Here is a 26,457-nt window from a genome sequence, read left to right on the forward strand (position 1 = left end):
AATCTGTAAGACCTTCGTTCATCGGAATACAAATTAAAATATTTTTGATGAAATATCTTATGATAGTCAACGACGGTACTACCATGGTCTACCAAGGCCCAGAAAGGTAGCAAAGACATCTTTAAAATAGTCAGTGTGACATCAGTGGTTCAACCAAAATTTTTGAAGCTACGAGAATATTTTTTGTACACAAAGAAAACAAAAATAATGACTTTAATTCAACAATTTCTTCTCTTCTGCATTTTCTTTGTGCACAAAAAGTATTCTCGTAGCTTCATACAATTATGGTTGAACCACTCATGTCAAATGGTTCCGGCCCTTGAACGTGTCAGTTGCGTTGCCGTCTATGCAGGGTCAGAAAGCTCTTGGATTTCATCAAAAAATATCTAAATTTGTGTTCTGAAGATGAAGGTCTTACAGACGTGAGGATGACAAATTAATGACAGAATTTTCATTTTTAGGTGAACTATCCCTTTAAGAAAGGATGTTTACATTCATTATTAAAATGCACAAATCTTGTCCATGTCTAACCATTCCCAAACTGGTTTGAACGTACACAGAAAAGGACACAAAAACAAACATAGATACACACGGACAAAATAGAAAATGTCATCTTTCCTTTTGAAATCTGAGACTGAACACAAATGAAAGCCTGAACATGTAGGTGTTCCTCAAAGTGTATCTGCTAACAGATTTTTCATCTAGCAGTCTTGAGTTTTAAGAAATGTAGCAATATATAAGCCGTGAGGTTTTTTGTAAACTGGCACTAGTGAGTGGATGCCAAGGTGTCCCCTCCACAAGTATTTATAGAGCCGGGGAATGCAATACCTCAGCTGTTACCAAGGATACTGTCGCCACGGAGGTGCGGAAAAGGTAGATATGTGTGCTGGAACTTGGAGACAGAGATGATGAAACTGATGAGAAATCTGCATGTGTTTAAATGAGCTGAGATTCGTGTTGGGATTATGGGTACTGACAGCACTTTGATTGCCTTACGAAGGCCTGACCTTGCAGGCGAAATTATGACAATACCCAGTGGTCTGTTCAACAATGTGATTGCATGTGCCGGCATTTTGCAAGGACAAATCCACTTGTGAAGCTGTTTGATCACAGATGGACCAGCATACTAACTGAATATAAGGACAGACACCTATGAAATGATCTCAGCAGGAGGTGTGAGAATGTGCTGATGTGTTCACTTTGTCTTCATGTCTCTCTCTGTTGTTTTTCATCATCACCTAATCTATCTTTAACTGACAAAATACCCAGCATTCATCACACTCATCCTCACACCACCACGCTCGGCCACATTTGGGCTTCTTGGGCTGTTAACACCTCCTGAAATCAGTGATTTCATGTCAATCTACCGATTTATCAAACACTCGTTGAACATCTCACCTGCGCACAAACTTGGAGGTGAACTTGCTGAAGATGCCGGAAGCCGCGGGTCGTCGTTGTTGGCTGTTGCCGTGGGAGAGAGAAGGGGAGGCGGGGGCTCCGTGGTAAGGAGAACCCTGTTGGTCCCGTGCGCCCCGCTGCTGGCCGAGGTGGAAGGTGTTGCGGGTGGGCACCCCTCTAGGGAAATTGGTACGATCCGTCCCAGCTGCGCTGCTGATATTGTGGGCTGACGGGGAGGCGCCAGGTGCTCTCTGTGGGGGGTCACTGTGACAAAGCAATTTTCCCCAAAGAAAAGGAAACAAATAAAGATGAGGACATGGCAGGATCAGTATCAAAATTAAAACATTTAGACATGTATGTTTACTTTACATTTTAAATGTTTTCTATTTAAATCAAATGGACATCATATAAATAAAAGTGTCTTTGCCACGCATTGTTACAGAAAATTATGCATAATTATATGCGTAAGCACATTGTTAATTAATAGTACTCAGTACTTAAAATTTACACTGTAACAAAGACACTGTAAAATAAGTATCCTAAAAAATTAAGAACTTTCAAAAAATAAAATACATTTTACAAAATGAATTACAAATTCAATAAAATGTAAAATAAAATATGGACACGCAAGGTTGATTTTCACTAATGTTTGCAGAAAGAATAGCAGATAATGGATTTCAAACCTAACCTGTAAATATGAAAAACCATGTTTACCTTCAAAAATACATATTTAAATCATGGTAAACCAATGGTTAAAGTATCAGGAGCTTTGTTCTGGCTCTTGCAGTGCTCAACTTGTATTATGCAATCTCAAAATAATAAAATATGTCAACTGCAGAGAAGAAGAGAACACAGACATCATATCTCTGGCCCAATGCATAGACCTTTAATCTGTCATAGCTCACACACACACACACAGATCAGTGATATTGAGAAACTTGCTCACTGTAATTTGTGTGTGTGCATGAGTGTGTGTCCAACTAAGCGTGTGCAGTGAAGCAGAACGCCTCCCCCATAGCTGTCCTTTCTGCACACTGTCTGTGAAAATCTCACCCAACCATGTCAGGTCCAAGCCAACATCTGTTTAAGTGCCATCCAGTGTAGTAGAACCTAGCCAGAACCAGTCGCCAACTGGCACAAACGCAGCCAGCGAGGTCACATGACTCTGGGTAACTGAACCTGCCAAAGCTAGATCACAAAACACTGTCCATCCACTTCAGCCAGGAAGTGAAGTGTGCTGGACCCTTCTTAGAAACATAGCTGTGTTTGGAATAACAAACTGTGATCTGCTCTATACACAGACACCACATTATAGTCTCATGTAGGGACATGTTTATAGCTCCTGATTTGACGAGGTTACACACACTGGTCTGCTTCTAGAAAGACTTGGAAAGATTTTCTTTACAGCCAACATGAAATCAAATTCAACCCCATTTACTTTCAAATTAATTGTCTTATTGTGCATGTTATTTTACTGAAAACATTCTGGTACTGAAAAATAAAATAATAAAATGATGGATAAAATCAAGTCCTGATTGACAATTCCATCTTTGAATATTTTTGAATGCATCAAAATATGTAACTAAAATGGGTTGCAAGCATCATTTCATGTTGACTCTGAGTTAACAACAAAACAAATTAGTTGGTTACTGTGGATCAATATTTACAATGCCATTGACTTTTTCTTTTCTTTACATTTATTTTTTGGCTGCACCTCCATCACTTACCTTTTGCAGATCCAAGTATGACCTCAATACACTGGCTAAAAATGACCTTCTCAAACCCTCTTTACACAAAAGTTCACAGCAGGTCATCACTAACACTTCAGGGTGGATTAAACCAGGGGCCTGAATGACTGTGCACGTCACTGGGAGAGTGTCCAACTCTATCACTTTACCATGGAGCAAGAATACTCAGGGGCAGATTTGGGGAAACTCTGACTGTGCAAACTAATACACACAAACACAACACCTTAGCATGGTAACACCGTAGTATGTTAGATACGGCACACAGTTGGAAGTTTAGAAGTAAAAATAACATACGAGCACTCACTCTAGCAAATATGAGCAGGAGCTTAAGAACCAAACCCGTGCCACTGGGAAAACACATCTGCACTTATGATGCATGTCAGAACACACATGAAACGTGTATGATGGGACGTGCATCTAGTAGGCCTATTATTTACATATTTCATATATATTCTCTTTTGAAGCAGAGATTTTCACAGTGGCAAACCACACAGTTCCAAAGTGTCAAAGTGAAGGCCCTTGCACGTGACTCAAGTTGAAGTTCCTCTAGGCAGCAAAGCATCAAATTAGGGTTATGTCTTTTTCAGGGCCGATGCTGATACAGAATATTACAGATCAAGTAGACCGAAAACCGATATGTTGAACCGATATGCATGTATGGTGTCAAAATGAAAATTAATGTCAAAAGTAAGGATACAAAGGACTCTGAGAAAAACTTTTTTTAAATGCTTCTAAATAATTTTATTGGCAAACTGGTTTTGAAAATGACCTATACCAAACCATAAACTGCTTAATATCGGCACCGATAATTGGTCGAGCACTACATCAAACCACAGTGTTACCATTGACACCAGGTTTCCTGCAAATTTGCCACTGACTTTTCCAAGCACGTCCAATGATTACTGGGCAGTTTTTGTGCCAAAATCATAAGAGGGATTGATCTAGTGGCAGATAAAAATGTCTTGAAACAGTTTTATGTACCCGTTTTTCAGGACCGATGCCGATACCAATTATTACAGATCAAAACACCGATACACATACACCGATAACAGATATTTTGAACCGTTGCACCCATCTGGTGTAAAAATTTAAACTAATGTCAAAATTAAGAATAACAAGGGCTCTTACAAAAACTTCTTGTAAGTGTTTTTAAATCATTTTTTTGGCAAATCCGTTTTGACCGATACTGAACCATAAACCATAAAAAAGCTTATCGACGCTATATATATATATATATATATATATATATATAGCTTATCGGCTATATCGACGCCAAAAATCGGTCGAATCCTATATCAAATCACAGTGTTACCATCGAGACCAGGATGCACTCAGGCAAATTTTTGAAAAGTTCAGTTTGCCACTGACTTTTCAAAGCACATCCAATGATTCCTGGGCAGTTTCGTTCCAAAATCATAAGAGGAACTAAATCCAGTGGAAGCTAAAAGAGTCCTGAGGCAGTTTCATGAACCTGTTTTTCAGGACCAATACCGATTATTACAGATCAAGTAGACTGAAAAACGATATTTTAAAACAATATACATGACTGGTGTAAAAATTTAAATTATTGTCAAAATTAAGAATAACAAGGGCTATTACAAAAACTTCCTTTAAGTATTTTTAAATTATTTTATCAGCAAATCGGTTTTGACTGATACCGAACCATAAACCATAAAATGCTTAATATTGCCGCAGATAATCGGTCGAACCCTACATCAAACCACTATGTTACCGTCGACACCAGGATGCACAAAAGATCGGTTTGCCACTGACCTTTCAAAGCATGTCCAATGATTACTGGGCAGTTTTTGTACCAAAATCATAAGAGGGATTGATCCAGTGGCAGCTAAAAACTGAGTCTGTTTTTCAGGGATGATATCTGTACTGATTATTACAGATCAAGTGGACAGATAAATGATATTTTGAACTGATATATGTGTGGTGTAAAAATTAAATGTCAAAATTAGGAATAACAAGGACTCTTACAAAAACTTTCTTTAAATGCTTTTACATAATTTTAATCAACAAATCGGTTTTGAAAATGACGATACCGAATCGTAAACCATAAATTGATTAATATCGGCACAGATGATCGGTCGAACCCTACATCAAACCACAGTGTTACCATCGACACCAGCTTGCACTCATGGAAACTGTTGAAAAGCTCAGTTTGCCACTGATATTTTAAAGCACGTCCAATGATTAGTGCACAGTTTTTGTGCCAAAATCATAAGAAGGATTGATCCAGTGGCAGCTAAAAGTGTCCCGGGACAGTTTCATGAACTTGTTTTTCTTTCTACATTTACATTTACGCAAAAACCCTAAGAGCTTGCCATTGCTACATCAGTGTTGTCACTATTTTCAGTTAACTTAAAGAAACCTTGTAAAATCTCCCTTCCTGTATGCTATGTTTGCACTTGTGGAAGTTAACCCTTGCGTCCTGACGTGAGTCACGTGAAAGGACCTTGAGAGACAAAATGAGCCACACTATGTGCTGTACATGGCCCCTCACTCACTAATTCATATATACAGTTCACAAATCTGAATATATGGCCCTTGCACTGAGGTACATATCACTCCAGAGGGTAGACAGTGCACAAGGGGCAAAGAAGCACAAAGGAGTGAGAGAGACGATGTAACAGGGCAGCAGTACCTTCTCTCAATGGTCCCCAACCACGCTCGGAAGAGGCTCAGCTCACTGCATGCAACAGACCAGCCATTCACTTTCAGCAGCACCGACAGTCTATCTGAACCATTCACACTCCACGCTGCTTTAGCTGCAGTGCTACAATTGATGGTGTGTTCCTGACGTGTTTAGTGTGAATGTGCGGTTTTATTTGTGGTCTTGTGCAATCAGTGATTGTCAAGAGAGTACAGGAAATAACGTTTAAATGAACGTGAGGAAAGCGATTAACTGTAAAGTGAAGTGGGGTCTGTGCAGCATTAGTTAAATTCAGCAACACTGACAGGTATCGCTGTTCACATCCTATTTTAACAACCACTCATGACATGCTGTAACAAATATTACCATTTCTTGTTTTTCCTGAAATCCCTGCTGAAAAAAACAGTGTTGTGGTCCAAGCTGCTATATGACAGACATCACTGCATGTTTCTTTTTTTTTGCAGTGAAACTGGTTGACCAAGAAAGTCTTGCTGGTTTAAAGAAGTAGTTCATTTAAAATGAGATTTTTCTGGGTGAGCCTCATGTTGTTCTAAACCTGTATGACTTTTCGGTTTCTGTACATACAATTCAAGTCAGCGAGGTCCAAAAGATAAGAGATTCATTCACTTTCATTGTATGACATTTTTCAAAATATCATATTCTGTGTTCCACAGAACAAAGTAGTTCATATAGATTAGGAACAACACAAGGCTGAGTAAGTTATTATATTTCATTTTTGGCTGAACTATCCCTTCCCCTGTTAGTGAAGAAGCCTGGACACAACAGTATCACATACTGTGGACCACAAGTCAAAACATATGCTGGTGGCCAGCCGTGCTGGTCTTTTCAGAAGGGATATTAAAATGTGTCTTGTTTTAGTCTTGTAGCACAATCATCTCCCAGTGTAGACTTTTGTCACCCCCTGACTTCCTGCAAGCTCTTTCCCTGCCAAGTAAACGACTTCTGAGAATGCAGAAACCCCTTGAGACTTGCTACAGTTCCCAGATTTCATTACTATATGTGTTCAGTAGTTGACATGACTGGTTTCCTGTTGGGTTTTCTCTTTGGCGGTGTGGGGACTTGCCTGGGCCGGTGTGAGTGCAGGTCTGCGGGGCAGGGATGGGCGGAGGTGGAGAGGGACTTGTGATGGCGGGTGCGTGAGGAAGAGGAGGATGAGGAGAGCACGGCGCCGGCCGAGGCCGTGGAGGCGCGGGACCCGGGGGTGCTCAGGCTGAGGGGAGAGAGAGAGCGGCCCCTCCGTACACACACGCACAAATCGACACACACATAAACACGAGTGTGTGCGTATGTGTGGAGGCAGGGAGGGAGGGAGAAGCATTCCATTAGAAAAACACTTGCCACACATTAGAAAGAATGATGAAGACAGACAGAGCAATGTATAGACCAACAGACAGAGAAACAGACAAATCAACAAACAGGCAATAGATAGACATAGATATATGGACAGAGCAACAGATAAGCATATTGATAGATGACAGAGTGAAAGATATAGCTATGGACAGAATGATAAACAGAGCAATAGACAGGGTGATAGAGGAACAGCTATAGACTGAGCAACAGACTGACAGAATGCAGTGTTAGACAGACCAACAGATAGGCTGATAGATAGGCAGGCCTTAAAAAATAGATAGATGGATAGATGGATAGACAGACAGACAGACAGATAGACAGATAGACAGATAGACAGACAGATGAATAGAAAGCATGATAGAAACCTGGAGCAACAGATAAACAGAACAGCAACAGAGCAATAGAAATAGCGATAGATGACTAGAGTAAACAATAAAGCAACGGGTATAAAGATAGAGCAACAAACAGCTAGAGTGACAGATAAAGTGACAGATAGATGGATAGAGCGATAAATGTACGAACCAACAGAGTGATAGAGCGTCAAACAAATCGATAATCAGATAGAGTGATAAGCAGATGATAGAGTGATAGATAGAAAGAGCAATAGAAAGCAAGATAGGAAGCTGGAGCAACAGATTAACAACAAAAGATAGCAATAAAAAGAGCAATAGATAGAGTGACAGATGAATAAACCAAGAGATGGAGCAACAGATAGATGAACTGACAGATAGGCTGATAGATCGATAGACCGATAGCGACAGAGCAATAGACAGAGCGATAGATAACTGGAGTAAACAATATCGCGACAGATATAAAGACAGAGCAACAAACAGCTAGAACGACAGATAAAGTGACAGACAGATGGACAGAGAAAAAGATAAACAAACCAACAGACAGAGCAATAGATAAAGGAACTGATAGACAGATAGACAAAGAGACAGACAGACAGACAGACAGATAGATAGATAGATAGCTGGACAGACGGACAGACAGACACAGATAGATGATAGATAGACAGACAGAGACAGATTGATGAATAGATGGAGAGATAGATAGATAGATAGATAGACAGACAGACAGATAGATGGATAGATAGACAGATAGATAGATAGAGACAGATTGATGGATAGATAGATAGATAGACAGACGGATGGATGGATAGATAGATAGATAGATAGATAGACAGACAGACAGACAGACAGACAGATAGATATACAGACAGATAGATAGATAGATAGATAGAGACAGACTGATGGATAGATAGATAGATAGATAGATAGATAGATAGATAGATAGATAGATAGATAGAGACAGATTGATGGATGGATAGATAGATAGATAGATAGATAGATAGATAGATAGATAGATAGATAGACAGATAGACAGATGGATAGATAGATAGACAGACGGATGGATGGATGGATGGATAGATAGATAGATAGATAGATAGATAGATAGATAGATAGATAGATAGATAGAGACAGACTGATGGATAGATAGATAGATAGATAGATAGATAGATATACAGACAGATAGATAGATAGATAGATAGATAGATAGAGACAGACTGATAGATAGATAGATAGATAGATAGATAGATAGATAGATAGATAGATAGATAGATAGATAGATAGATAGATAGATAGATAGAGACAGATTGATGGATAGATAGATAGACAGACAGACGGATGGATGGATGGATAGATAGATAGATAGATAGATAGATAGATAGATAGATAGATAGATAGATAGATAGATAGACAGACAGAGACAGATAGATATACAGACAGATGGATAGATAGATAGATAGAGACAGACTGATGGATAGATAGACAGACGGATGGATGGATAGATAGATAGATAGATAGATAGATAGATAGATAGATAGATAGATAGATAGACAGATAGAGACAGATAGATAGACAGACAGATAGATAGATAGATAGATAGATAGATAGATAGATAGATAGATAGATAGATAGATAGATAGATAGACAGACGGATGGATGGATGGATGGATAGATAGATAGATAGATAGATAGATAGATAGATAGATAGATAGATAGATAGATAGATAGATAGAGAGATAGATAGATAGACAGATAGATAGACAGATAGATAGACAGATAGATAGACAGATAGATAGACAGACAGAGACAGATAGATAGATAGATAGATAGATAGATAGAGACAGAGACAGATAGATAGATAGATAGATAGACAGACAGACAGACAGATAGGCATCTGAAGTGAGAGACAGTGGTGAATGGTACAGGAGAGAGAAAGGGGGAGATGGAGGGAGGGAGAGAGAGGTCAAACAGAGTGCTGATTTCACAGAAAAGCACAAAAGAAACTCACGCACGCACACACACGCCACTATGCAGGGATTAGTTGAGCTTGTGGTGGAGAAATAACATGCTATCACCTTGCTATGTGGCAGAGAGAAGCTAAGCCTATTACAGACGACTACAGCAACCTTACAACAGAGTTAATGGTGCTTTTTTCCATCACAAGCCACCCTAATCCATTTAAAGCTATACATACACTAACAAAGACACACAAAGTCACACACACTCAAAACACAGACAGAAGAAAAACAAACTGAGCATTCAAAGACAAATGATCCAGGAGAGAGAAAGAAATGGAAAAGAAAGAGGGATGTGTGGGGAATATTTAACCCGACACACCATCTGAATGCCTTCAGATAAGCATATGAGAAAACACAGGCAAATCAACAAAACCTGCAGTAGCATTAAAAGGACAAGAGGTTACAAATCTTAAAGACCCCATGAAATCGTCTGAAATAGCCTTCTTTCCTGTGTCGAAACATTAGTGACTTTAACAGGAAGCTGGGGCATGACATAACGCAGGCCTTTTTTAAATAGACTTTGGTATACATCACATGATTTGCTACTTGCTACTGCAAATCAAAAGTTGATATTAGGAACAGATGATGTTGTTATTCTATTAAGCGTAATCTGAATTCATGGGGTCTTCATCATTCATCAGTGTTATCATAATATACTTAAACACCCATAGAAAACCACAGTAGCAGAGCACAGCTCTAATAACAACAGTTAAAGGCTTGTTCAGACATCAAGTTCAAGCGATACTCCACCCAAAAGAAAAAAATTCTCTCATCATTTACTCACCCTTATGCTGTCCCAGAGGACAGTGGTATGTGGTATTTTAGTGCTGTGTTTTTTTTGTTATTCTGTGTGTATTTATGTAGCTCTGCAAATACTGCAAGCTTCTGTTATCAAAATCAAATTTTACTCCGCCGTTCACTGATAGGTCAGTTCCTGACACGTAACCTAAAAGCTAATCTTTTTCTTCTGAGAGTTTATTTTAAGTTGACCATAAACAAATAAAGACACCAATAATAATAATGATAAAGGTACAACAAATAATCCATGTAGCATGTTATTCAGAGCTTCGTACAAAAGAGTTTATAAAGATGCATTGTATCCTTTTGAAATCTTATCATCCCTGTTTTTTTTTGTTTTTTTTGACTTGGTCTGAACAAGCCTTCATTATTACCTAATGGTATAGGGCTTTCTGCACTGGAATCGACACTTGCTGACAGAGCAAAAGTGCACATTTAAAGTTCAAATTCTCACAGATGTGTTGTCCCAGTTGATCAACCAATTAACAATATTTAAACTGCAAGGTACATGCATATTTGTCTCATAACCATACGATCACCATTCAACAACAGAAGACATCATCTTTGTGCAACAAGACTCCAGTACGCAGAAAGCTCTATCTCCATTTTTAAAAATACATCTCATGCATATGCTTATGCATAATTGATATAGTGAAGAAACTGTAGTGTGTTGAATGTCAGCGTAAGCAGCAATGTTAATGCTGGAAAGGGAGGAGTTATGATGCATGAATGGTTAGAGGTGCACAGGAAGTGAAGGATGACTGATCGCGGGAGGTTTATATGGGGTTTAGATGATGCTTTAATGCATGCATGTGTGACTGGGATTTAACCAATTACAGCATCTAAAAGGTTTTCAAAAGTATACTCTGGTGGTGGACATTTTTCTGTTTAAATTAAGTGTGTGGGTCTGAATGAGATGGCACTCTAGGCGTCACTAATCCATCTGAAATCCAGGATGAAGCATGCCAACCTGGCACAACTCGACCTTTCTGGAGATCAAAAGCATGCTAGTCCGGGCTCCATGGCAGGTAACGGCCAACAGCATAGAGACAGGAGATAGAAGTAGACTGTGTTTGTGTGTGCAATGTGAAAAAGAAAATTGGTGTCTGGATTTGTTAGCTCGTAAACGTGTCAGTGAGTAAGAGAAAGGTGTGTTATACCTGTGAAAGGTAAGTGTTTTTCTGTACTTTTTTGAGATTTACAATCTTTCAGCAAGTGTGTATGTCTTTGGATGTACCTGTCCTTGCCGTTTTGCACTCCCAGAGTAGCTCTCTCAGAAACGGGGGAATTTCTGCTGCGGCTCGTGCCCGTGGACAAGATACTATTCTGAAATTACAAACACACAGGAGCAAATCAGTGTTATTATTGTTAACTAATGCCAAATTTATATAGCAAAGGCGGCACAGAAGCACTTCATTTAATTAATAAAATTTGGTTAATTGAAATAAGGCTAAAATTAAAAAAAATGCATATTAAATGAAAAACAAACTTACAAAAAATGCAAAAAAAATTTGAAAATGCAGCCTTGGCAACAGAAACTGAATTACTTTTAAAGTACTAAAATGACTAAAATTAAACTGAACTAAAAAATAAATTAAAGCTAAAATTGAATGATTATTATTTTAATAAAATAATAATTGATCTTAATAATTCTAAAATAATATTCTTTAATTTCTATAATCTCTTTACTAGCTCACCAAGCCTGCATTTATTTGATGCAAAGTACAGCAAAAACAGTAACATTTTGAAACATTTTTCATATTTAAAATAACCGCTTTCTATTTGAATATATTTTAAAATGCAATTTATTCCTGTGATTTCAAAGCTAAATTTTTAGCATAATTACTCCAGTCACATGATCCTCCAAAAATCATTTTAATATTCCAATTTGCTGCTAAAAAACATTTATTATCAATATTGCTGAAAACAGCTGAGTTGAATTTTTTTAGGTTTCTCTGATGAATAGACAGTTCAGAAGAACAGCATTTATCTGAAATAGAAATCCTATGTAACATTCGAAATGTGTTTATCATCACTTTTGATCAATTTAAAGAATCCATGCTAAATAAAAGTATTAATTTCTATCATTTCTTTCCCCTTCAAAAAATATACTGACTCTAAGCTTTTGAATGGTATAGTGTATAATGTTCCAAAAGCTTTTTATTTCAGATTAATGCTGATCTTTGCATCTTTCTATTCATCAAAGAATCCTGGAAAAAAATGTACTCAACTGTTTTAAATATTGATAATAATAATAATAAATGTTTCTTGAACAGCAAATCAGCATATTAGAATGATTTCTGAAAGATCATGTGACACTGAAGACTGGAGTAATGATGCTGAAAATTTAGCTTTGATCACAGGAATAAATTACATTTTAAAATATATTCAAATAGAAAGCAGTTATTTTAAATAGTAAAAATATTTCATATTACTGGTTTTGCTGTATTTTGGATCAAATAAATGCAGGCTTGTAAGCACAAGAAAATTCATTAAAAAAAAAAAAAACTTTTGACTGGTAGTGTATTAGTTCTGGAACTGCGACAGTAATCCAAGTTTGGGCTTGGAGCGATTAAAGGAACCAAGATATGAACCATACAAAAGACAACTCTGCTATGACCCCTTGGTGAATGTTTAATGACAAACTAGAAAAAAAAACAATTCTGTCTATTGCTCAAGGTGTGAAAATGTTTGTTCCCTCTCATCCAACTACTGTTTGGTTGGCCTATTTCATTCAACAGTATTTGCACTTTCATTTGAGAACAAAAGAAAAAGGCCCACTATCTAAAGATGTGCAAACCCAGAAACTCCAAGTATGATGTGGTGTGTGAAAGCTCAAAATAGTATCCTCTGTAGCATTTTGACAGAAATAACTCTAAAGCAGAAGCCATGAGCTTTGGCCGTGCCAAACATCTCTTGGTCAGAGAGTGCACTTCAACCCTGGGCAGGCCCTTCCAGCCATCTGCTGCCTAAAAAATATCAGTGTGGAAAGCAGCAGGCTTCACAGAGCACCCCCATGTAACTGAGAACAGAAGCAGTAGTTAAGATGTTTAAAAATTACCCTGCTATTATGTCAAAAGCTTCCTCAATCCATAATGTAATTACATGTTCTTCAAGTACATGGAAACTAAACTAAAGAACATGACGTGACTTTGGTACTGTATTAGTCCTGTTGATAAGCTTGAGTGCCCTAGCTAGTAAAAAAAAAAAAAAACAACAAGCTTGCTCTCTAGATAAACAAGCTCTAATTGATATAGTTCCCCTTTTTACAGTCAAAAGGGACAAAAGGGCACAAAATTGGGAAACGACATATTTTTCATAATGGACGTAATGTGTAACTTCGCTTGTTTTTTAAACAAAATAATGTAGAATTTGAATTCATTTATTTATCAGTTTTCGAAATTAAATTAAAATAAATAAACCGATAATGCATCCCTTAGAAACATATCACCAAACAGACACACTTACAGTAGAGGGCGTGGAACTCTTTTTGCGTTCGCTGGAGATCACTGGACTGGGTGGAACTTTGGTGGAGCTACTTGAACCTTTCCTCCCAGAATCCTCCACTCCGTGCTTGTTTTCTCCCTGAGGCCGTTTTGAGTACGAACCTGAGGGACAAAGAAGCAAGAGTATTAATGGCAAACATATGTGTTAATGTGTGTTTATAGAATTTTTCATTCACTCCCAATCTGCTCACCCTGATCTGTTGATCTTCTGACAGGTTTCTGAGTGGATGACACACTGCGCTGTACCATATGAGGTGGAGATGGGCCATTGCTGTTAGTGAGGTCACTTCCTGGGCGTGACTTTAACGACAAGTTAACACCCTCGTCAAGCTGCAAATCAAAATTTTCAAACACACGTCAGCACAAAAATGTATCACCATTATCATTATCAAAACTACGCGTGTGTTTATGTATGTGTGTACCTCTGAATTCCTATAGTCAAGCAGCAGGTAGGTTGCCATGACTTCGTTGTATTTTTGTTTGATGAGAGATTCCTCTATTTCCTCTTGACTAAAACCCATCTGAAGCATTATGTCTAAATGGGCAACATACACACAATGTCACTGCAATACCATTCTGAAACACTTCCAAATCTTTTCCAGTTTTTTTTTAGAGATGAATTTTAACATCTAAGCTATTTTGAATGTGTGAGAGTCACACACACCTGTTCTTCTGGGATCTTTGTAGTCAGGTTGGGGCTCAATGTAGGGCTTCAGCTCATCATCTTCATGACCTACATTCATCCAGCGATCCTTCATGATCTGCTGCTGAGTCAACGGCAGACACAGACAGAGAATAAGAGAGATGGTGAGGGATCACATAACGATATCTTTTAAGCATGCGTTGTGGTACTCTTGTGAACATGCATCGACTGACATGGAAGAAATGGCTGAATAAAGGCATTTTTTGTTTTCTATGCACACAAAAAGTATTCTCGTAGCTTTATAAAATTACAGTTGAACCACTGATGTCACATGAACTATTTTAACGATGTCCTTACTACCTTTCCCGCTCTTGAACATGGTAATTACTAGTGCTGCCCCCTAATAGTCGACTAACTGTTGCTTGGTCAACAAAAATTTTATTAGTGGCTTTGTCGCAGAAACAAAAATTCCACAGGAAGTGGTGAAGTCATGCAGTCCATGACAGACAGATCATTAACCGCTGGTCTATGTAGTAATACAGTACATCGGGCAACATATCCAAATGCTCGCCTATCATTCATCAACATCAAATATGGATTTACATCTGAAAGATGTATGTAGTAGCAACTTTACATGGCTGCTCAATCTAATGTTTACCTAGAAAATAGTGCACTATTTAAGTGTCTGTGCAGAGTGTGGAAGCTGAACAGTAGCGCGCTCACTGCATGACAGATGGAGACGCCAGTGGTCATTTGCACTTAAAATACTCTGTCATTTTTGGTCATACAGTTAAAAGTTATACTTCTTTTGAATCTGTAAAGACTCTAGATTTATATGTGTGCACTCAGAATAACAACAAAGCATTGCGCTTTTGTAAAATAATGAAAGCAAACAGGATGCGCTTTCTGCTTGGTCTGTGAACTTAAGCATAAATCTCTGAAACTCTGTGTGTACTTGCCTTACAGACATGACAAATATATCTATAGAGAGTTAAATGTCTACTTTTAAATAAAACAACTCAAATAGAAAACAAATATTCTCAGACTACGTAATCCGTATGAAACACGCATGCAGGCGCATCCACTACTGCAGAGACGATGAGTCAGGTTCGCCGACTTCATCTCTTAAGCCGAAAACAAAGAAAGTACCCTGACACATTCATAATTATTATATCTGCCCGTGCACCATGGCAAGCTTTTTTTCCATGTTCTTGAGTGCTTATTAGGCTATGTAGGCAATTAAAGGCTCATTATTATGATGTATATGGGTAATTAATAAACATGAGACTAATAGTCGACTAATGCTTAAAATTAACGACTACTAGTCGACCAGAAAAATCTTTGGTCAAAGGGCAGCCCGAGTAATTACACTGCTGTCTACGCAGGGTCAGGAAGCTCTCGGATTTCATTATAAATATCTTAATTTGTGTCGCGAACATGAATGAAGGACTTACAGGTTTGGAACAACATGAGGGTGAGTAATTATTGACAGAATTTTTTTGGGGGTGAACTATCCCTTTAAGCTAATTTAAATGTAAGGCCTTTGTCCGCATTCTAGTTCATATACATGACTTAATCGAGCGCACCTCCAAACTTCCCCTCTTGGTAGGATTGAGGATGAGAAACTTCTTCAGCAGGTTCTCACAGTCTGTGGACATGTAGAAGGGAATCCTATACTTCCCTCTTAGCACACGCTCTCGCAACTCCTGCATACGACGAAGAGAAACACAATGAGGATGATACAGAAATGAGGAAGATAAAGAACAGAGACAAACAGGAACAAGACAGATATTCCCACCTTCAAGTTTTGTCCATCGAAAGGCAGTGAGCCACTGACCAGCGTGTACAGTATGACCCCGAGACTCCACACATCAACTTCTGGCCCGTCATACTTTTTGCCCTGGAAGAGTTCAGGGGCGGCATACGGGGGGCTCCCACAAAATGTGTCTAATTTATTGCCCACAGTAAACTCATTACTGAAACCGAAGTCAGCAATCTTTATGTTCATGTCAGCATCCAGTAAAAGATTCTCAGCCTGAGGAAGAAAGAGAGAATGGCATCATGGTAAGAAGTTTGATACAGTGAACAAGAAGCGTTAAGTGTTCACACGATAAGCAACACTCACATCTCCCTTTTTGACCTCAGCGCTCAATTGTCTATCGGAAATGTCTGTTTCTCTTCCTTCAGGGTGTTTGTTCAACTTTTCCTAATGAGTTCTCTCATGCTATTGTGTGTGTGTGTTTGTGAATGTGTTGAGACTTGCCCTCTGTGCTGCCACTCAACATCTACACACCAACTTTAGCCGCGCAGAGAGGCCGTGTTGCCTAGCAACAGATGCGGGGTGCTAACTGGGCTCGGTTTGCAGAGTTAAATATTACTCTGCCAACAGAGCCAAACTTTTACAACATGCAAACACACAGCAACCAAGAAATGCATGAGGCTTGGGCAGCATGAATATATGACGAACGTGATATATTGTCCTTGCACTTAAAGCTCCAGACTGAATTTAGCTGTCTTGTTTAATATATGTCAACTGTGTCCATAGGCTGGTTAACATGATGGTAATCATGTGAAAGGATTTTGTTTTTGCAAAAGGGGCCCTTTACTGTATGTTTAACTACACACTGTCATGTGGACAAACCAGTCATAGTTAATATATTAAGAGTTATCTGGACGTTAAGATGTTAACCTAGAAGTTCAAGACTGATTTGAGTCTTTTAGATCGTTATAACAAAAAGAACTGACTCATAAGAGTCATTCGTTCAAAAATCATACTACACCGGTAATGCTGTACATTATTCAAAGGTTTAGAGTCAATAAGATTTTTTAAACACAACTGGTACCCAAGGCTGCATTCATTTGATTCATAGTACAATACAGTAAAAACAGAAAATAAATAAAATAAAATAAAAATGCAATTTATTCCTGTGACAGCAAAGCTGAATTTTCAGCACCCATTTCTCCAGTCTTCAGCATCATTTGATCTTCGGTAACATTATAAACACTTTTGACCAATTTAATGGTCAATGTAATGAATAAAATGATTAATTTCTTCAAAAAATGTTACTATTTCTATATTAATATACTTTAAACAGCAGTCTTAAGTGTCATTCAGAAATCATTCTAATATGCTAATTTATTATTAGAATTATATGTGCTGGCAACAGTTGTGTTGCCAAATATTTGTTTGGAACCTGTGATACTTTTTTTTCAGGATTCTTTGGTGAATAAAAAGCTAAAATGAGCAGCATTTATTCAAAATATAAATCTTTGCTATATAAGTCAATATAACTCTAACAATATAAGTTTTTGCTATTACAGTTTACTAATTTAACACATCCTTGCTGAATAAAAGTATTAATTTTCTTTAAAAAAAAAAAAAAAAAAAAAAAAAGAAAGAATAAAAATGTACTGACCCCAAACATTTGAATGGTAGTGTAGATTATTAGAAAAGATTTCTATTATAAATAAATGCTGTTCATTTTAACTTTTTATTCATCAAAGAATCCTGAAAAAAGTATAACAGTGTCCAAAAAAATATTAAGCAGCACAAGCACTGATAATAAATCAGCATATTAGAATGATTTCTAAAGGATAATGTGAGGCTGAATACTAGAGTAATGATGCTGAAAATTCCACTTTGATCACAGGAATAAATTTTATTTTAATCGCTATTAAAATAGGAAAAACATTACTTTACATTATAATATTTCATAATATTACATTTTTTCTGCATTTTTGATTAAATAAACGCAGCCTTGATGAGAATAAGAAACTTCTTTTAAAAAACATTAATCTTACTGATTCTGAACTTTTCAATGGCAGTGTCTGTGTATGTATATATTATTTTATTTTTTGCATGCAACCAGTGAGGACAAAACTTTCAATCATTTTAATCTCCTTCGCTGGGGCAACCAGATCTGAATACAACACAATCAACGTCCCTGCAATCTGAAAGAAATCTGCAATCCAACCTGAACTACCAGAAACCTCTGAAGCCACAACAGAGGTGTGGCTTAATGGTTAACACACAAACAGATCCATCACTATTACAGTAGATTTGCTTGGGTAAGTGCTTTATTATTTGTGGTGCTTATATTAAATCAATATGGCAAACACTGCCCTTTTCTATTGTGATCAATACATCTCCAGCATTGTAGTGACATTATTTAGTGTATACCTCTGTGAGTGTAATTGTGCGTGTGAGAGAAACAGAGACAGGCCGATAAAGAAAGAGAAGGGAAGAGGTTCAGACACAGGGGGATCCCGAGTGGGGCACAAGAGAATTACATTACGTTATGACAAGAGACAATGGCTAACTCCAAGGTTCAAGGGTCACTAGATGATGGTTTGCACCAATAAGCAACCTCAGTTACGTGGGCAGAGTATCATCATGGGAACGTTCATCCAAAGAGACACTTCCTTTCATCTTAACAAGGAGAAAGTCTGGAGTCAGCAGTTCTAAAGTTCAGAGTACACTCATGATAGCGTGCATGTGTGCGTGCGTCTGTTTAAACAGAGGACTTATTCCTCCACCTGGACTTTTGTAATGGACTTTGATGACAGACAGAAGAACTACTAAAGACCATCTGAAAGATGAAGGTACGGCTAAATGGAGATCTTGCTACATATAAACATCTGTTTATATGTAACAGACCCCAAGGGCCCTAATACACACACATTCTCACCTTGAGATCTCGGTGTACAATACACTTCTGATGGCAATACTGCACAGCTGACACAATCTAGAGAGATACAGAGAGAAGGTGTGGTAAGTAATCAGAAGAGTAGGTGAAGCCATTTCGGCAGCTCATGGGAGTTGTCGCTCGTTAATTGAGCTGTTCTATCAGTAATTAAGCCATCATACACACGTGCACACAGCAGAGTTAATGAGCAGGCACACACACACACACACTCATACCAGCAAAAAAAGGACCACTTAGCACCACCTGTCACAAAAACGATCATTTAAAACAGTATATCCTTACCTATATTTGATCATATAAATAAAACAGTTATACTGTAAAAATATTATCATTTAAAAAATATAAGCAGTAAAATAAATGGGGTTCAAAAGTCTGAGACCATATTGAAAATTTGGCATTCTAAAATCTAATTTAAACTGAAAATTATTTGTTTTAGAATTTTGAATTTTTTTAAATGTAGAAACGTTTAGTATAAGTGTAAATATATTCTGATTTCTCGATCACTAATTAATAAACTTATGCCACTGAGCATTTGAACTCTGTATAGACGTCAGATGTTCTTGCCTCCAAAGAAACACGCAATTCTGTTTATATCATTCTCAGATCATCCTGAATAACAAGTACAGCAGCTTATGTAAATTCATGTTAATTTTTCAAAATAGAAAAATGGAAGCATTTTCACTAGTGGGCTCAGACTTGGACCTCATTGTACGTACATGTGAGCTTTGACACTGAAGCATGACTCACTCACATGCACTCGCACTGACCTGTCTAAATTTGGCACGCGCTTCCTTTTCTTTCATCCTCCCGTGAGCAACAAGGTAATCAAAAACCTCGCCTTGGAAATGGAAGAGGGAAACATTGCAATAGAGTAGAAAATGACAGAGGAAGGCAAAAGGCAAAAAAGAAGGGGAGAAGAACAGACAGATTAGGCAGAGGAGAAAGGAAGACGAGAGAATGACATTATTTAAAATGCAGTGTCCTGATTTTAGGTCTCGACATGATTGACAGCTGGCAGTTCAAGTCTTTCAGCCCACTCACCTCCACTGGCATATTCCATGACTAAATACAGCGTCTTGTCTGTCTCGATCACCTCAAATAACTTCACTGGTGGAGAAAAAGAGAGATGATAACAAATCAAAACATGTAAAAGACTAGTCACACCAAATTTGAATTTTAGACACATCCCCAACAAGAATTAACAAGAAATAACACATATCTGTATGAAATCATTCACATCTTACAAGTTAACATCCTGAGGTCAAAATGGTTTTTTTTTTGGTTTTTTTATAGGTTTTTAGTTGGCTGAAATAAGGTCTGCGGTTAACACAAGGATGATATTTTCACATTTTATTCATAACATACATCAGTAACACTCCCTTGTGATTTTTTAAAAGCTTTTACTTGTTTTGAAAAGAGTGGTTGCGAACAAATGGCTAAATGGGACTACAGAGGTTGTCAGGGACATTAAATGTCACACCGAACCGATAACTCATCTACTCACTAGTCGACCATTACAGACTCTCTGTGTTCATATTTGACGCTGGACCACAAAACCAGTCATAAGGGTATATTTTTTTAATTTGAGAAATTCTGGAATCTGAGGGTGCAAAAAAAAAAAAAAATATATATATATATATATATATTGAGAAAATTGCCTTTAAAGTCAAATGAAGTTCTTATCAATGCATATTGCTAATCAAAAATTAAGTTTTGATATATTTATAGTAGGAAAGTTACAAAACATCTTCATGGAACATAATCTTTACTTAATATCCTAATGATTTTTGGCATAAAAGAAAAATCTATAACTTTGACCCATACAATGTATTTTTGGGTATTGCTACAAATATACCCATGCTACTTATGGCTGTGTTCCAGGCTGGTTTGGTTTTGTGTTCCAGGGTCACATATTTGTTTTTGTAAACTATTCCCATGTGGTGTTGTTCATTCACAACCTACTTTAGCTTTTTACTTCTGTCGATATATTATTTATTTGGGCCTTTTGTTAATTTGTGAAGATTATCATGATAAACAAAATATCTTATTTCCTTCAATACTTCAAAAGCAACTGGAAAAATTCTATTGGGTTTTTGCCAAGGGATCCAGGGTGATGCTAATTTCCAGGTAGGGCTGGGTGATCTTTTTGATTTTATTGATTAATTTGAATTTAATGTTTCGCCACAATTTTATTTTTAAATATCGAGGAATTGCGATTTTGAATAGAAATATTACCAAACGTTAGAATCAGACAGTTTGACAATATGCCAATGATAACAATAAAGAGAAAAGAACGATCTAACCGCATGTCGGCGCGTGTGATTAACCGCTCACGTGTGACGCTCTCATATCGCTAGCCGTCATTCACACAGATTGCGCTTTCGTGTTGACAGAGATGCAACACGGGCAGTGGAATAGGATAAACATGCAAGAAGACGGGAGTGAACTTCTTTTAACTCGAGCACCGTGTTTTTATAATGTCGTTTCATGCATGAGACGCTGCAAAAGACACGACGACAACAGTCATATGCGTCCATGTTTACATAGAATAAACAATAGAAAAAAGAAAAAAAAAACGTAAATAACTACTACTGATATTTCATGTTTGCATCATGGTGACAGGCTGAAGCTGCTGTTCATTGTTTTTACAGAACATTCATAGTTAATAGTGTTAAATCTTCAATCATTTTGAATTTGAATTACCTTTTGAGATATTCTTAAAGCATTTAAAAAAACCGTATCGCCCAGCCCTACTTACAGGTTAGCCTAAAAAACACACTATTAGCAATAGCTGGCTGTGATTGTGCTGCATTTTAGCTTTCGATGTATACAAACAATTCATCTGTCACATCTAATTTGGAAACTGTGTATTTTTTGTATTCTGAACTATTTTTTGTGGTATCTTCTCAAAGAAGTGAAAATTGCACCAGTCTTGGCGTTAACAGGCTTTACTACAAAGGCTTTATATTGCATTTTACAATGCTAACAACTAAGACTGAGAAAAAAAAAAATCATATTACTGATGTAGCACATCTACACCTCTAAAGTACATCATTACTACTTCATGTGATAACACCGTATGAGCTAGAGTTATGAAGAAAAGCAGTGGGGATAAATACATCTATTTCTATATGAAGTGCTTCAGGCTTTGCAATGAATGCTACAAAACTTTCCATATCCGTCTTAAGCAGCTGACAAGATTATAATCAAAGTTTAGCGCTAAAGATTACATTTACAAACTGCATTAGAATGAGTTTCCTGAGCTGAGCAGCAGTGACAAAAAAAAGTCTCATAAAAAAGTCTCATAAGCAAAAATAAAAAACCCTAAAGGAACAAATGGAAACATTCCAAATCCAAACAAACAGCATATAATAAAGAGAGACGCATTAATAAAGTAGAATTATAAAAATGAACAGGCTTTAGGAGTCGGTTTTAAAGCTCAGAGCTTTTCTATTCATCAGAGTCTATTCAACAAAAACAGGCCACTACTGTTTGACATTAACGCAATGAATGAAATACGTAAACCCTAGTTTGTGTGTGTCGTCATGGAAAAGATCAAGGAGCGTTTCAGATCAATCAGCTGAGATTGTGTGATGTGATACCAGCACAGCCACACTCGACCATTGAACACAGAGAGCAAAGACTCTGAATCAGGACTGAATCCACAGTGCTGCATCCTCAAAGGGGACAGGTCTTTCCTTTCATATTTCAGCTCTGTGCTTTGATATTTATGAGCGCAAGCTGAGCGCTAATGAGCTAGCACTTCCGTCAAGAACACTGTCACAGCACAGGCAAACACACACACTTAAACGCACAGTTCAATATATCAGCATCTGACTTGTGTGTGGGCTTAAGCGGAGCATATCAGCACACATCAAACAGTTCATTTCTTCAACATCAATGACATTAAAGCTTCAGGAATGCCGATTTCAAAGATTTCGGCCGACTGCTCTTATCTTGGCTCGGACAATTCCGATGACTCACGTCAGATGCTGATTTGAAGTACTGAAATAATTCAATTAATTGTGGTGTGGCCAGTTAGACGGGTTCCTTTCAAATCACTCACCGATGTTTGGGTGATTCAGAAGCTTCATGATTCTCACTTCACGGAAGAGCTGTGAAAACAGAAATAAGAAGATTGTAAGCCTTGACAGGGAACTATTAACTTGATCCTTGTGACAATGCCACATATATGAAAGGGACAGTTTACAAAAAAAATGGTCTCCACTGACTTCCATAATATGGAAAAAATGTCAAAAAGTCAATGGGGTCAAGCAACTGTTTTGTTAACCATATTCATCAAAATGTCATCTTTTGCATTCAAGGGAAGAAAGAAACTCAAACAGGTTTGAAACAATTTAAGGATGAGCAAATGATGACAGAATTTTCATTTTTGGATTAACTATCCCTTTAAAGACTCAGGTCAGTCCCAACTGAAGTTGGGTTTCTGGTTGCCAAGTCTGGTCAGGCTGGTTTTGAGCAGTTAGTCACAGTGGCTGTACACCAGCTTGGCCAGGCTGGCAGACAACCCAAGACCAAAAAAATGTTAAGGTTAGTTTAAGTTGTTTTAGGTAGAATTTAAGTAATAAACACTGAAAAACTGAACATTTGAACATTTTATTTAGCACTTCTGTTAAATGATCCTTAAAGGAAAAGTTCACTTCCAGAACAAAAATGTACAGATAATTTACTCAACCCCTTGTCATCCAAGATGTTCATGTCTTTCTTTCTTCAGTTGTAAAGAAATTATGTTTCTTGAGGACAACATTTCAGGATTTCTCTCCATATAGTGGACGTCCATGGTGCCACTGAGTTTGAACTTCCAAAATGCAGTTTCAATGCAGCTTCAAAGGGCTCTAAATGATCCCAGCCAGCAAGGGTCCTGTCTAGTGAAACGATCGGCTATTTTCTAAAAAAAATTACAATTTATATGCTTTTTAACCTCAAATGCTCGTCTTGTTTAGCTCTGCGATGTTCATGCATAGTCTGTGTAATCCGGGTCAATACATTTAGGGTATGTCGAAAAACTCTAATCTCTAAACTCTAACTCTAATCTTCCTTGCACGTTCATATTGTAAACACCGGGTCGGTACCTCTGCAGTGATGTAGAACAATTTTGAAATTGGAGGAGAAAATAAGATTCGAGTTTTCGACATACCCTAACTGATTTGACCCGGATTACACAGACTACGCATGCACATCGCAGAGCTAGACAACATGAGCATTTGACGTTAAAAAGCATATATAATTGTACAATTATTTACATAATAACCAATTGTTTCGCTACATAAGAGCCCTCTTCCTTGGCTGGGATTGTTTAGAGCCCTTTGAAGCTGCATTTGAACTGCATTATGGAAGTTCAAACTCACAGGCACCACAGAAGTCCACCATATGGAGAACATTTCTGAAATGTTTTCCTCAAGAAACAGAATTTCTTTATGACTGAGGAAAGAAAGACATGAACATTTTGGATGACAAAATTATCTGTAAATTTTTGTTATGGAAGTGAACTTCTCCTTTAAGAAATCATTCTAAGATATTCACTACTCAAGAAATCTTATTAATAATATTAGAAGTTGAAAATGGTTGTGCTGCTTAGTGAAGTGAGGACAGTGATCAGGAATCTCTGTTGAAGTTTGAAGAACAGCATTAATTTGAAATAGAACTCTTTTGTCTTTCATTTTTGATCAATTCAATGCATCCTTTCTGAATAACAGTGTCTTTCAAAAACTAGTTATTCCAAAAATAATTATTGACCCCAAAAAGTCCTACTTGTGAATGGTAGTGCATTAACATTTTACATCACGTACATTGTTAAAATTTCACCAGCAGCAGGAACAATGCATTAACCTAATTTAATATCCTCCAGGATTATGCAGTAGTTACAGCAAAAAGTTAATGGAACATGACCACTGTATATACGTGTGCGTGGGGGTAAAGCAGAACCCGTTCATTCCCACGTCAGAGGAAATCCTTCAGCCTCTCTTCCTGTAATTACCCCCTCTGTGCCCTCTCTCCAGACAGATATACAGATAAAGAGAGGAGATCTGCAGACTCACTTTTTGAAGACTAGAAGAGTTGAGTTGTGTCTTGTCTATGATTTTCACTGCTACCTGAAACAAAAGAAACACAAACACATCTGTACACACCTCTCTCAAACATAAAATTACCTTTTGCAAAAACAGTTGGAAAATACCAGAGTAACACTGGAAAGATGACTCAGAATGCTAACTGTGCCTGATCTATATTTGCATGTTTCTGCAAATTCGGGCACCAGAACCATGTCCCGAGGGTTGATTTTTATTAAAACGATCAGATTTCAGTTTCCTCTATTTGTTAAACAAATATCATATTATAATTGGCCTAAACACCTTTCACAATGCATTCCCTTATTTTCGTACTTAAATAATCATAAATATTTTTAAGGTTTATTTGACTGTCCCACAGTTGTGGCCTCATTTTTGTTTTATAAAAACTTTAACTGTGTAGCAAAGAGGACACGGTATCTGGGTTTCCATTCAAAGTTGCGAATTTAACTTATGCGCAAAGCTGGAATATTGCATAAAACATTTGCGAATAAAAACCATATCCAATGAGCCAAAGAGAAGAAAATCACCACGTCCTGATAAACTGGCAATAAATATCAAAAGGAAGGTAGGAGAAGCATCTGAATATAATAATTTTCATACAGAATAAATTACTTGTGCCTCGGAGCAAGTAGAAGAAACACAATAAATGCGGTCATTGCTTTCGGAGGATTTTGGAAACGCAGTTGTGTATTAGAGTTCTGGGAGCAATTATACAGAAATACTTTAATGACAGACTTCGCTCAGGCATTTAAGAATGACGATAAAAACATTTCAGATGCTGTGCAACAAGATCGGTCCGCTGGTTAGTCAGATTATGTCAGATTATAGCCCAAAGTCACAATTTATTTGGCAAATGCACTTCCATTTTCCATTATTCGCATTAACTCTTCACACAAATCAAAAACAACCTCAAGCAAGCTTGAAATTTTTCTGTGAAGGGATTTTCTTTCGAAACGCAGGATTTCCATCACTGGCTTCTTATGCAATACTTAAAATTAAGCATAAAAACAGAGTGATGGAAACATAGCTAATGAGGGGCAATGTTGAAAAGTTTCAAAAGAATTCAAGAGAAAATCATTTGCATGTTTGATTACTTCTTTGTAGTCTGAATTTGAGCTAAATTCACATTCAATCTTTTTTTCTCACATCCAATCTCAACCACAAACAT

At 37.3% G+C, this 26,457-nt stretch overlaps 1 protein-coding gene across 9 annotated transcripts in view; it reads right to left on the reverse strand.

Moving 5' to 3' along the window:
• Nucleotides 1-26,457, reverse strand: part of mark2b (MAP/microtubule affinity-regulating kinase 2b) — a 58,012-nt gene that overhangs the window by 10,909 nt on the left and 20,646 nt on the right. For 7 of the 9 annotated variants that reach the window (XM_051113957.1, XM_051113960.1, XM_051113956.1 and 4 more), the window contains exons 3-16: nt 25,260-25,313; nt 23,267-23,315; nt 20,242-20,307; nt 19,968-20,038; nt 19,183-19,239; nt 16,293-16,529; nt 16,081-16,200; nt 14,516-14,618; nt 14,274-14,386; nt 14,043-14,181; nt 13,814-13,953; nt 11,583-11,671; nt 6,893-7,039; nt 1,399-1,662 (exon numbers count right to left, since the gene is read on the reverse strand). In XM_051113957.1, the coding sequence (XP_050969914.1) occupies nt 1,399-1,662; nt 6,893-7,039; nt 11,583-11,671; nt 13,814-13,953; nt 14,043-14,181; nt 14,274-14,386; nt 14,516-14,618; nt 16,081-16,200; nt 16,293-16,529; nt 19,183-19,239; nt 19,968-20,038; nt 20,242-20,307; nt 23,267-23,315; nt 25,260-25,313 (1,649 nt within the window). The remainder of the gene's footprint in view (nt 1-1,398; nt 1,663-6,892; nt 7,040-11,582; nt 11,672-13,813; nt 13,954-14,042; nt 14,182-14,273; nt 14,387-14,515; nt 14,619-16,080; nt 16,201-16,292; nt 16,530-19,182; nt 19,240-19,967; nt 20,039-20,241; nt 20,308-23,266; nt 23,316-25,259; nt 25,314-26,457) is intronic. The other 2 variants (XM_051113955.1, XM_051113962.1) reach the window with 2 other exon arrangements.

Source organism: Labeo rohita, chromosome 7 (genome assembly GCF_022985175.1).
Source record: "Labeo rohita strain BAU-BD-2019 chromosome 7, IGBB_LRoh.1.0, whole genome shotgun sequence".
Taxonomy (NCBI): Eukaryota; Metazoa; Chordata; class Actinopteri; order Cypriniformes; family Cyprinidae; genus Labeo; species Labeo rohita.